Below are 14517 nucleotides of genomic sequence, written 5' to 3'. Positions count from 1 at the left end.
ATATAAACAATACCGCTTTAATCCGCTATTTTTTTTATCGCGGCTCGCATGAAAGTTCATCTCGTACCATCGTGCGTGCTTTTCTTTAAACTCTGAAAACACGTCACAGGGATGTGATCGAACGCGATCGAGTTCAAATTCGTTTTTGTCCTTGCAGGACCGACAGACCTTAGCATGAAGAACCCATCCAAGCCGCTGCTGAGTCACAAGCTGAATTCGATGGAATTGAACGCTGTGAAACAACTGATAGGTGGATATCGAGAATCCGCCGCCTTTCTGCTCAGGTCCGCTGACGAGCTGGAGCAACTGTTGCTGCATCAACCATAGAGTTACGTTTATTTGGCCAGCGTTAGACAGCTTGGCTCGTAGTCACAACGATCGAAGGGAAAGCGATGCGAGTATTGATACACCACACAAACACACACACACACACACACACACACACACACACACACACACACAAACACACACACACACACACACACACACACACACACAAAATCAGAGCACTCATGAGAATCCGGAGTAATGTCGGAGTCAACGCGGATCGTTTCTTCAAGACCGTCTGCCGTCACTCTCTGTCGACAACTCTACAATGAATTGTATTCTACATAAACTCATCTCTTACCGCAAGACGATCCGCTTGAGCGAGCCAAACGCATCGATTCGATCCAACAAACGAGCAAGATTACATACTATAGATTTACATCGCAATTTGCAACTGAAATGACTTTGAGGATAATTTGAGAACTCAATCGAGCTACTTTATAATGTATGTAAGATTGTTTTTGAGAAAAAAAGTCGAGAGGCTATAATCGCGATGAAAGATTCACGCTATTAAAGATACGCGTATTCCATTTGACGCTCGTAACTTGGAATCACTTTATCTTTGCTGTTTTGAATACTGTAAGGATAAATAATATTCAGGAGCATATTGCGAGCATCAAATGAAAACGTTTCTTAAAAAGTGTCCGATCTTGCGGATTTGTTGTCATACGTTATCACAGTTCGGTTAAAGACACGCCAAAAACAAAACAGTTCCACAGACAATGATAAACAATTGCGTATGTCACTATGCGCGTTATATCGCGATATTTTTAATTCTAGAATTAAGGAAACTATTTGAACAGGGTGTACATAAAAAAAAAAAGATATTTACTTAATTAATGATAAGATTAAAGGATGATAATGGCGAGAAAGAATTGCGTGCGCGAGTATGAGAAAGAATACTGAAAAGGGAAGGAGCATCCGGAGAACAAGTCAAGCTAGTATTTTCTAACGAGGACGAAAGCCTCCCGGAACTTCTTGCGGTTGGAACACGCGCATTTTACATCATTTTTTCCTACTCAGATTCGTAAAAGCTTCGAAAAACCGTTCGTGAGAGCTCCGTAAATCTACTTATAAGTATATTCACCGTTTCGATGACGGCCGACAAGAAGCTGTCGTGTGTTCTTACGGAACGGTAATTTCGCTATAATATGTTTGTTGTCGTTATGTACATATGACGTAAATGATATATATATGATGAGAAATAGTTACTCTCGCGCGCGAGAAGACCGCAATCAATTCCGCGCGGCGGAATCGCGCCATTTACTTCGAGAGTGGCGTGCATATGAACTGATGTGCGTATGAAGGATCGATTTCGAGATACAAAAACGACGTGATGAAAGTGTAACGAATCTTACTTAGGGACTATCAAAATTTTCTCTCGTCATTTTTGGAGCAAATGGCGGATTACGGATCAAGATTTTGCAAACAGTCATACGTGTATATAGAGACAAAATGCGTCCGCGCATTGATACACGTGTACATAATACGTAGGTCGCAAGACAAGATGGATTTTTTTATTGGCGACGCGTCAGAGGCCTCGTCAGTAGAGATTAATTAGCTAATCAATTAATTAACAATAATTGTACAACGTGGTCGTAATATATAGTTAGACCAGAGTCGTTTTCGGAGTGAGGGAGCGTAGTGATCGAGAGTATAATTTCGGGACCATCTTGTCACGATCGGACAATACGTTACAATCGTATTCGTGGTCTCCGGACGTATCACTGTGTTACCAAAGAACACTAATTATTATTATGATTAATGTACGTACAGTACTACTTAAGAGAGGATCGCGTTCTTCTTCTATTTCTTCTTCTTCTTTCCGTTATTCCTTTCAGGCGACACTTCTTTTCTCACGAAAACACGAAATCATTTTCTTCATTAATTAGTGTACGAAGGTAGATGTAAACGCAACTATATGCGGATTACGTGATAACTATGTCGTTCGGATTATGAGTTTATCAATTATTATTATTATCGTTAATAATATTGATTAATTATAACAATATATTATCATTTTTTACTACCGTCACTATCATTATCGCCATTGTTAGTATCGTCATGATTATCATTGTCACTCACACTATTATCGATTGCGATAATGGAAGAATCGCGAGGAGATAAATAAAAATAGTTTATTTTGTTCTTCAACATCATTTTCCACGGAAAGTTTCCGCTCGTTAAATCTACTTTGTCGTTGTTTTGTACATAGTTTATATACATTATCGGAGTGCATATAAAGATTATGGAAAATAAGTTTCTTAAGTAATTAGGTACAGAGAAGAGTATATATAAAAATATATGTAAATGCAAAATATCTTTATGTGAATGATTGCTGATTGCTATCACCATCGAACTCCAATGCAGAACATTCCAATGGGAGAAAAGCAAATAAAAATAGACGAGAAAAAAGACGAACAAGAAAAACTAGAGAAAGAATTTTATTAACAAGATAAAATAGGGGAGAGAGAGAGAGAGAGAGAGAGAGAGAGAGAGAGAGAGAGAGAGAGAGAATGAATGCATATGAACGTACGTGTGTGATTGAACATACGCTCATCGAAGAATTTATGGGAATCATGACTTTTATTGGCCGATACGAAAAAGTCGTACTTCCATTTTCCTTTTCCGTTTGCGAGCAAAAGTCACCACGGTGAAAAAAAAAGAAAAAAAAAAAAAGCGCTCGCCGTCACGCGATCGAAATCACAGCAATGTCTGCGGCAGTGCTTTAGTGAGAGAGTATCGAATAAAGCGTCTCGTCAATTGAAACTAATTCTTATCACCTCAATCATTTGCAACTCCAAACATTTGCGGAGATTTGGTACACACGCTGCGCCCTCCGCCCGAATGCAATTTCTCGCCCGTAGTAATCGGACTCGCCTCTTTAATCAATGCAGTGCAATAGTCTTATAGGGATACCGTTGTTCTATCGTGTATTGTCAATCGTCACGATCATGCTTCTGTCATGCACGACACGAATAGCCACACAGATCAGCCATCACCACCGCATTCTTCCTTCGCGCTATATCTTTAGTTTCAAGCAGGCATCACACACACACACACACACACACACACACACACACACTTCTTCACGGATATTAGCAGTTACTGACAAGTTCATATCTTATCACTAAGCATCGTACATTTATACGTAATCCACCTCAGATCTTGTAGCCATACACATCGCGAGGGCCGAGCTCCGTTTGGCGTACCACATGTTTCTCCCTCCCCTCTCGAATCCGATGACCAATTAATGTTTCACTGCGCGTTCTGCGAATAATTAACGCTTGTGATTACGCTTCGGTGAATCTAGGATTCGTAAACTAATCGAACAAAGGTTTATTGTAAATGTTATTTTCGATCAAACGGGAGTCGAATCGAATCGACCTTGTTACCGATAACAAGTTGTTCTATTCCCGAGAACCTGAATCTATCACACATCCGAAATATGAAGTAAAAGGAAAAAGGAAAGACGAAGGAGACGAGACAGAGGAGAAATTTATGGAGACCGAAGAAACGTGCGACACCACTGTTCTTCTTTCTTTTCCTACGTTCGATAAAAAAGTATCCGTCGTGTACCTTAATTCGCCTACGCGGAAGTGCAGATCTACTGTTCATATATAGTCGCGAATCGATGTATATTGATTAAAGAAAAAAAAAAATATGTATTTGTTCCTAAAGAAATATTAAGAGTAGTAATATGCCGTAAAAAGAATATTAATATTAATAGTAATGATAACGAGATAATTTGATGGTACATACTTTCTTATAAGTAACATTACACATTATTACGATTACTGTAGAGTTGGTACGGTTCTTGAGGATGCCTTGCCTGTAAATGTAACATATGTTAAATGAAAAAAAAATCTTATTATCTTGTAAATGTTTTACCAAATATAATCGATTATTCAACTTATACTTATTCGGACTTGTTTCCTTCAATTGTCCAACGTATCCTATATGCGTCGATATATCGGCAAGATTTACAATTCGGTGAAGTATAATTTTTCTTTCTCTTATTTTTCTTTGTCGCGGGACCTTTCGCATGATTAATGTCGATTGAAAAATCCCGTAATGTCGCGACTCGCACGATCATAAATATCCGCATGCATAATCGCGATGCTTTTAAATGCTACAAGTAATCGACTCGATAATGTATTATTATATGTATATGTGTATCGGACGAAATGGAAAGTCGAATGAGCACCGTGTGTGCAAGATCACGATCTTGGCTCTGGATTGTGAAACTATCCTCTCGCAACAATGTGGTAAGATTTAAAGGCTTAAAGGATTAATAAGCTTATTACGCCTATTCATTCGCTTTTTCGAGAAATTCTTGCGCACGGACACGGTTCTTTTATTTTATACCTCGCCAAATATGGAAGTTTTTACGTAACGTAAAAAAATAAAGAAATTAATATACAAAGTCGACATTTTAATCTAATCAAATTACAATATTTTATTGCCGGATAAATATTTTCCTTATATCAGCATTTTTTTCCTTTACGCAAAAGATATCGCTGAAGCGTGAAGTAAGTAGATAAGCGAAATAATTGCATTCTAATTAACCGAGTCATTCATCGTATTTCGCAATACGGATCTGAGAAATGATATCGTTCCGCGGCAATGTAACGTGGACTTACGTGGCGCTCAATAGAAAGTCAAACAAATAGCCAGCGCGATCTTCGACGCAAGGAGATTGCAAAACGGCACCGGTTACTTGAATAGAGCGACTAAGATCACGTTGGAAGGCCGCGTACAAATGCCTCAATGATTACTCGGCCAAGGACTTTTTCCATTAATATTTTTAAACTCTCTTAACATTACAAAAAAATATTCAACAAATAATAATAATAATAATAATCTATATACAAATATATTCAGATTTGTCACAAATATACCAGCAAGCAATATAAATTATTACTAAATTATTGCTAAAGGAAATTGCTACCTCGTAATATAGTATTTACATATAATTTTATGTTGTCCGTTTTTACAACTTCGCTTCGTAATAATCAAGTTTCATGGAAATGCAACGGGCAGATAAAATCTGTGCACGATTGTTCGGCCTGTGGCCTTGTACCGGATCGTTGAACGAATGCACCATCGTTTTTCGAGAAATGACGTTTTTGACCAAAAGTTCGTCCCACCGGGCGAAATCCTACGTAAGGTGCGTACACACGCACGCAAATCGATTCGGATGTCTCGAATACGGGGAAATATCGACGGGGGCTCGTTTCCCTGCCGTGAATCGTAAAGTCGTTTTCCTCTGCCGGACTCTCTGGAGTAACGGCTATCGGCCGACAATGCATCACGGGCTTTACGGAGGTCTTTGCATTCGAATGGCCCGCAGGTTTCAGGAGAACGACAAGTACCTCGGACGCACATACGTATATATGGCTTCTTTATATATTTACAAACGCACGTTTCGCATGCACGCGCATTAGGATTTTTCTACGCCGATCGTTCAGTTTTATTAACTATCTACCCAAGGGAAATTACAATAAAAGGATATAAAACTTGCAAATATCAATGACACTCCACTAAAATTTCTTTACTGACGCTTTTTTATATTATAGTTATATTCCTTAATGTATATTTTCTGTTTTATAACAGCGTGGTAAATTAATATTTTCTATTTCTGTTAAGTGGATATAGTTATTTAGAATGCCGACCGTGTTCTCCATTGACCTCATAATTTTGCTCAAGTAGGACGGACTACCCGCAAGTTTGTATAATTAAGCTGCTCGGGCAGTACGCAACGTATTTGAAAATTCACACATGATCGCGTCGCAGCGAGTAATAATAATTTCACACGCTCATTATGCGTGCGTATTCAACTCTGAAGTGAGAAAGAGAGAGAGAGAGAGAGAGAGAGAGAGAGAGAGAGAGAGAGAGAGAAGAGGGAGGGAGGGGCAGTCCGTCGCGCAAGTGCACCGGAGTCAGTGTGTTTTCTACGGTTGTCAAATGCCGCTGGTGTAAAAGAAGATCTACACCAATGTACGTACGCACACGAATGCGTATGTAAGTGCAAGTATCTACCACGTACGTATTCTATGCGTGTACCAAACGGCGAAATGGTATGTAACATACTCGTCGTCCTCGGTTGCACCGGGCGTGGTGCGCGCGACCATAACGGATGTCTTTGTGGCAGTAATTTCTTTCTCACACATTCCAAAGCAAAACTGGATGCTCCGCAGGATACCTCGGCGGAATCATGTCTCTCGGGGAATATCCTATTTAGAATTTTGTTTTATTTTTTTTTATTTTTTTTTTCACCTTTTTTACGTCATTCGCGAATTTTGTTCTGTTAATTTTGTTCTTGAAATGAAACGAGAGACACAAAGGATACAAGTAAGATTGCAGAACGATCACTGCATATGGAATGTCACATCAAAGAATGAAGCATTGAATAAAAAAAAAAGTGAGTACATGATCTGTAATTATATACAACTCATCAAAGAAAAGATTATATCATTAATAACGACACGTAAAGTTCACGTATCATTCATGTGAACTCATTCATGAAAATTCATAAAAATAGTGTAAAATATGTTGATGTCTCATTGATTCTGAATTTTATAGAATTTATGTTAAAAATGTAATATAACTTTGGATAATTTTTATAATTTATTTTTATTTTTTCTTTATTTGATTGCGTTGTGTCAATTTTTATAAATATAATTAAAACATATGACTGTGAACAAATATTAGTTGTAAATAATCATCAATTAATATATTATTAATCCTGTTTATTTTCGATAAAATATCGATAAGTAATCGATAAGATATCGAGATTCATAAGTTCTCATTAAAAACAAGCTATAATATGTATAGTACATTGTATGCAATTAATTAATTAATATTTATAACCAAATTCGTTTTCGTATTATGTCTATACAGCAATCTCGATAAACTACCGTGAAATAATTACGAGTACTCGTTAGCGGGCGTAAAAAATAATAACGATGTATTATGCTATAAATAACGGTATCAGTATAACTTTTATGAAATTAGCATTCGGTTTTCACACATAATTGACAGAGCTATCGTCAAAGTCAGCAAAATTTTATTAGTTGCGTTAGAGACTAGAAATAAGATATTGATTTTATGCGCATTTAACATCGCGCATTGTTTTCACGGGAAAAATATAAAACCTGTATAATTGTTTCGCTCGTATTGTTTTCAAATTTACGTAATCCCTTAATTTATCAGTGTGATTTCGCCTGTAGAACTTCTTAACGTAAACGAGTTTATGGCCAGGAGTGTCGACAGTGACGTGGCAGTTTCGAGAATACATTATAACGTTTGTTTGGCTTTTCGTTGGATGTCATTAATGGGATTCTGTGTACGTAACGCACACAGAATGCTTCCGAATACTTCTGTCCTGTCTCAGGTACAACCAATGATATTGCCGCTTCCGATGCGATTGGCGTAGCCTCGGGCGATTCCAGCCTCGCGTGATTTTAATGTGCTACGAAATAATCCTTTTTATCTAATCAACCCTATTTTTTTAGCAAAATAAAAAACGGCAATTTCTTAAAGAACATTAGATTCTTTCACGCATAATAGCGTGCATAACAAAATTAATGGAGTTGTGCATATGCGTACAATCTATATTAAAAGTAACAAGAAGAGAGAAAATTTTCAATAAAAATGTCGTCCCGAAATGATATTAAAATAATATTCGTTATCAAAAGTGTACATTTTTTGGAACAATTAAAACTAGCAAAATAATATCGAAGATGATAAAATAAATGATAATAGAAAAAAAATATGAGAGAGAGAGAGAGAGAGAGAGAGAGAGAGGGAGGGAGGGGAGGAGAGAAAGAAAGAGAAAGAGAGAATACAGTCTGGCATTTGTTGATGTCATTGACAGTTTCGATCTAATTTATCAATGGCAATGTATCTCGAAACATCCTGTTGTGATATGTTTAGCCACCGATACTAATTACACTAATTACAACTCCCAATCAACGTGCGAATTGCACGTCAACCAAGAGACGAAACCGCTTATTAAATTCGGCTTTAATGCCTGTGTGCCATTCGATAATGTGACGCGCTTCTCTCAATCGTATGACTTCACCAAAAGGACGCTTACACTCGCCCTCACAGAATCCCAATGAGATTGTCAGGGTCATCAAACTCAGAAAGGAAGATTACGTCAAGGTCATCATGGTGGGTGACGCGGCGATTGTAAAGAGTGAATTCGCATCACGCGGATTCGTGTCGTGTTTCACCGGATTCGCTTTCGTTTAAACAGTCATATGAATTTCTCATCTTCCTCTTTTTCATTAAGATTGCGATCAAATTATTGTTATTATCAATTTTTACTCAAAATTATCTTAATGACACGAGATTTAGTGCATTTTACTTATATTGTTGCGTTTCTATTCGAAAAATTCATCTGGTTTTTTATAACATTAATTGCTAATAAAAAAATTCCGATATATTTTACAATTCGGATCTTTTAGATGTGTTAGATGTGGTTACAATTTCTGTTTCAATATATATATAATATTCCAGCGTGAAAAATTTGATTAAAATATATTTGAAAGAATTGAACTTTATGATAGTAAATATTTAATTCTCATATGTCTTTTAAAAATTAGTTTTAATAATCTTAAGAGAGAAAAGTTTAAAGAGAAAAATCTTGCTATTTCTCTTTTCTTTTGCATATTGATATTAATGCAAAGCGGAATCGAATAAATTCTACGTGACAAGTCTCGAGGTTCAAATAGACGTTCGGTATTAACCTGACCGTGAATTTGATACGTCGATTGTAATACAATAATATATTCTTTATTAACGACGCAGCTGGCATCACTCGCTAGAAATTGAACATAAGCTCGGCTTTACGACGCCCACGATTAGAACACCTCGAACACCGCAGATTTGAATGGGCCGCGATAAATAGCGGAACACACCCGCGGCGCATACTTTTTGTTGTAATCAGAAGCCGACGAATTTATTTTACATGGGGCTAGGCAGCGCCGAGCAAAGTTATAGTAGCCAGCTCATTAATCGTCCGTCGCAGTCCGTAATAAGCCTTTAATCTCCCCGCTACTTGTGAGTAACTGCTATTCCGGAGGCGTTGTAAATCCTGTGAATCTCAAATATCCTGCGAATTTCTGCGTCCTTGCGTGGCGAGGCGCGCACGAGGAAGAACGCACGCGTGTCCCGGATAACTAATCGTGGCAATTAATCCGCTTAATAAATAAAATCCCCCGCGACTGCAATCAGGTCGCAAATCGTTGGTTTCGCGTTTACGCGACAGGGACCTATGTGAACTTGGTATCCATCTTGAAGAAAAAAAAAAATTTCAAATATGCGTTTAATTAAGCTTGATTTATGATTTGTACCACCTTACTTTCCATTTATACCTGAAGGGATTGAAAAATATAAAAAAATTAAAACAATTCTAGCATCCTATATTAAGATATTACTATTTTCCAAATGCCATCTGATTGAGCATTGTTTGTACCATCGTTTACTTTGTACCTTTAAGGGGATGACTGTGCCGAAATTTTAAAACAGGAGCGAGAGCTAACTTAGTCATTTCTGAAAACATTTCAAACCAAGCTTAATTAAGTGCATATTTGAAATTTTTTTTCAAGTTGATGCCAAATTCACATAGATGCGAGCGGTGTGAGCGTGCCTTTAAGATCTTTCGTCGGCTGACGACATCGTGTGTACGTGACCCGCGAGAAAGATTCTTCCTTTTGCGCCCGTTGATATTTTCTTTTCTCGTGCACACACGAGGTTCTTGACCGTTGGACCAGCGGCAAACTTCACCGACGGATCTTTGATGATCAGCTAAAAGGACGCGGAAGTCCGCAGTATTTCTTCTAATGATCGTTTAAAAGGCATTAAAATAAATGTAAGGGAATGACTGTGAGAAGGCAAATCAACATTATTGTTGATTCTTTTTGCAATGGATCATAATAAAAAAAAAAAACATCTTGACAGGCATGTCATCTTAGTAATTATGTGTTATCTTAGTAATTACATTATTCTTTTGATAGATATTACGTTTCATTATATGCTCGCATACTTGCAATCAATAAGTGCAGTAGTCTCTCGTAATCACATATTTATATAAAAATGCAATCCCGCGGAAGAAATGCATTGTAAGCATCAAACTTCTAAATTACCACTTCTAAATTACCACTTCTAAATTACCTACTACTACTAATTAACGCTTTCTACGATTTCATTAAAATCTATCGTAACATTAATTATGAAAAGATTCAATTTTCTTGCGTAATGGTCTTTGTGCAATAATATCTTTCAGATAAAAAAAAAAAAAAAAAAAAAAAAAAATTAAATGTATTTGTTTCCCTTTCTTTAGAAAAACTGCAAATATTAAAACAAAAGATAATTTTGAAGATAACGATGTATGTATAGTTTTCTTTATTCTCTTTCGTAATTTGTATATATCGATAATCAATGACAATATTTAAATAAAAATAATTTGTTATTGCAATAATTTTAATTGTTAAAAAATGTTCGCATTATAAAATGCGCCAATGCGTAATAAAATGGAGACATTTTATCAGAATATCTTTAATGTTTCATCAAACCGATGATAATTAATACGCGAAATTGGTTCATTGGGATATTGCGAGGCATACAATTTTGCTCCGGGAATTAATTACAAATCAATCACGAGCGGCGCGGGGAGATTTTTCTCAAGCGAGATTGCACTGACGCTTGGAATTACACGTTGACATCGGGAAATGCGCGCGGGGCCGACAAACGAGATTAATCGTCGCCGAATACGGCGGGTTGTTGCACTCGCAATTAAAGCACGTTAATAAAACACCGGAGGCAAATCGTTTCGCGCTCAGCGGAATGTGAAAGTAGATAAGTCGCGGCGACTAGTCGTGTACCTTGTGCCGGTCTCGATGGCGCGCGGCAAACCTCATTATCGGTTTCCGACTTAATTGAGGTTGGTTTCGTTAACGGATTACGGCTAGATCGGTTCCGCAAACGCCGATCCAGCGTCCCGTGCAAATGTCATTATCATGATCAACAACTTACGGGGCGAGCGCGGCTCTACGTGCCAATTAAAATCGCCTTCAAACCGGTGACCGCTGGACTTTATTTTTTCATCATCGCGCAAAAGACTAATTCCAATCTATAGATATCTATAGATAAGATCAGGCCGGATGATTACGCCACGGTATTACATTATGTAAGTTTTATCTTTTCAACTGTCACAGCCTCGTCATATTTTATGCCTCAATTCAAAGGATGATAAATCAAACTCCAGTCACGGTGTAATTAACTAATGATATATATACGAGGATACAGCGTATCGTAAAAATAAGACGTACGGAGAACAGATTAGGGTTGCCACAACAGAATGTTACTTTTTATCTATCCAAAAGAGTTACAAAAATCATAGTGAGCTAGCAGCTGTATGCTTATAACTGTAATGATTATTTCTAGCTCTTGTAAGTAGTAACCTAAAAATGTAACTTAAAAATATTTTATTTTGAAAATGAAATGACATAGAATCCTCAAAGCCTTCATAAATCAAAGAAAAGCTTCAAAGAAAAGCTGTTTTACAAATTTTACTCATACTCATATCAACAATAACATGCATAATAAACATCATGATGTAATACACATTTTATTTCTCTTATTTTATTTTACGTGAAAATTCTTCGCAAGTTGGTGGTAATCTATTTTGTAACTGTAATGGAATTAAATTCTCAGTGTTGTATCCGGTGTATTTTACCTAAATATATCCTTTAGATTTCTCAATTATTCGTTCTGCAGAGCACAGTAAAAAGAGAGTAATAAGACAATCGTATATTTTAATCAAACTTGCTTATCGTAAGAACTACGATTGTCAGAATCGTATAAATGGCATACCTTAACAGCTATACTTAATAACATAATATTAATATAATTCGAATGCACATGTATCTCTTTTTCAATCGTAGGAAATATTGTTGTAACAATCACAGCCATTTTTTTCGCGCATTAATATACACTTCCTCCTTTAACAGTTTTCCTAAAACAACCGGTCGACCGGAAATTTACCACGCAACGGCATCTTCGTTATTCGCATAGTTCTACTACGCGGAAAAATATCAGAATATACTTTCCATCATCGTAGCGTAGTCGTATATCAGAAAAGTGGATGTCGTATATTAGAAGGCACGGCAAGCGGCGTTTCTCGAGATGGCGTGACTCCGGCGCTATCGCATGGCAACCTTGCCGTGCATTATCGCCGATTAATAAGCCCTACGTTCTAAGAAAGCACCTCGGGGTTACGTACTTACCCGACATGCATCCCGCGTTCGTGGATCATCGCCACGAGGGAGAGGAAGAATCGCAAACCTCTCGGTCTTTAACATCTCACGCGCTCATCTCTCGCACGCGAGCGAGCGAGAGAAAGAGGGGAGAAGGAGGAGGAGAAGAGAAAGAAAAAGAGAGTAGGACTAATCGTGGAATTCGTGGACGCGGAGAGGCGATTTCGAGTCTCCTTCGGGAATCTCCTTGCTACTGTATGTATGTTAACCTGCCTTAACACGAACGGCAATTTGCGAATTTCCATTTCGTTTCCACGGCGCAGCTGCTTCACTAGAAAACACGACGCCGATATTCTACGTGTAGGTCATATTACGTTGTTCCTATCCACGATGAAATAACGAGCCGCGGCCGCCAAGTTTAATGTAAAATTCGTTAAAATAAAATTTAAAAAAAATCTCTAATTAATATAAATATAAAAACTTCCGAAAGTTTTTCTGTCGGGCTAACGAAGGGCTGCGCGTTTTATTCGTAGCTGCGGAAATAAAAATCTTATCTTGAACTCTCTCTCTCTCTCTCTCTCTCTCTCTCTCTCTACTTATTCGCAAAAGTCGTAATTTATGTCTCGCGAAAATCGACAGGATTTATTGATCGAAGCGACGTTGGTCGTTTCCGTTGCCGTAAATTACCACTATGACCGATTCCCGAGAAGACCCTTAACTCGCATCGGCAACAGGGTTCGACCTTCTCGCACGCTCCCTCGTCGAGGACTCGGCGAAATAATCGACCACGTTCCTGCGTTCCATGTACGGCGGCGGCGGCGGCGACGGCGACGACGATGGTGGTGGTGGTGATGGCGATTCCTTAGGCGGGGTGAGTGCATTATACAGTTAGGATTTCGAAGAGGCGAGGAACATAATGAGAGAAACGTGCTGCCCCCTGACCCGGACTGCGCACACGGCTGCATCCCTCTTGCCCATATATTCGCATCGGGACGAAATTCTCGTTACGCGATACAGATAACTAAAGGGATCCGCTTGCGAAAAGCTAGGTGTATCACGACAAACGAAATCCACGTTTGGAGTTGATTAAACGAGAAACACGCGGGGAATATTATCTCCGCCATCGTGCGCACGCATACGAGACCAGTTTTACCTAAAGAAATTCCCCGCAGGAAAACGCCAATTAATTCGTTTCTGTAATAAAAATCCGCAGATGCTGAAACGCGGGGCAAAATTTATTACGATAAAATTTTAATAAGGGTAATTAACAAACATCATACGCGCAGGACGATGAAAATAGTTTAGATATTATGATATGGTCTAAAAAGAGTCCAAAGTGATCCTCTTTAGGTCGATTATTAAATACAAAACTTGGTAAAAGAATTTAAATGAAGAACCTAAAACATAGTTCTGAGGCCTAGCGAAGGGACCGGACACTAATTATATCCGCGGGACCAATACTTGCGTCGATTAATTATTGGACAGATCGGGACAAGACTGGGACGACCAGTCTCTCTCTCTCGCTCCCGAGAAACGATGAAGAACTTTATCGTGAAAGAATTTCTCGATGTATCTTGCGTATCTTCGCCACGCCGGTCAGTTATCGCGCAAGTGGACTGGTATGATTTTTATCCCGCACAATGTCGAGTTATCCGCGCTCGTTATCGCAGAGGAGTATTTATAGCAGTATGATCCGAGGGAGATATTCTCGACGAGAGCGATTCGACAAAAAAAAAAAAATAGATTTACCGATAGGATAAACTTATTGTAGAGATTAACATTTTGTATATAAGAAAAAAAAATCATATTATACGTTGACAAAAAAATAAAAGTTGACTGACATTTCAATCTGGAGATATCACGTTTTATCACTACATTTATGAATCTTCCCATCGATACCCCGTTGCTTTCGTAGGCGAGTTGA

General features: G+C 38.0%; 1 protein-coding gene across 11 annotated transcripts in view; it reads left to right on the top strand.

Moving 5' to 3' along the window:
* Positions 1-4243, top strand: part of LOC105423759 (nucleolar protein 4-like) — a 66287-nt gene extending 62044 nt beyond the window's left edge. For all 11 annotated transcript variants that reach the window (XM_089083253.1, XM_089083251.1, XM_089083252.1 and 8 more), the window contains one exon: positions 158-4243. In XM_089083253.1, coding sequence (XP_088939379.1) covers positions 158-327 — 170 coding nt within the window. In that variant the 3' untranslated portion in view covers positions 328-4243. The remainder of the gene's footprint in view (positions 1-157) is intronic.
* Positions 4244-14517: the final 10274 nt, after the last annotated feature.

This window comes from Pogonomyrmex barbatus, unplaced genomic scaffold (genome assembly GCF_055798465.1).
Source record: "Pogonomyrmex barbatus isolate J1 unplaced genomic scaffold, ASM5579846v1 scaffold7, whole genome shotgun sequence".
In the NCBI taxonomy this organism is placed as follows: Eukaryota; Metazoa; Arthropoda; class Insecta; order Hymenoptera; family Formicidae; genus Pogonomyrmex; species Pogonomyrmex barbatus.
This window is presented reverse-complemented; position numbering and strand designations above follow the sequence as displayed.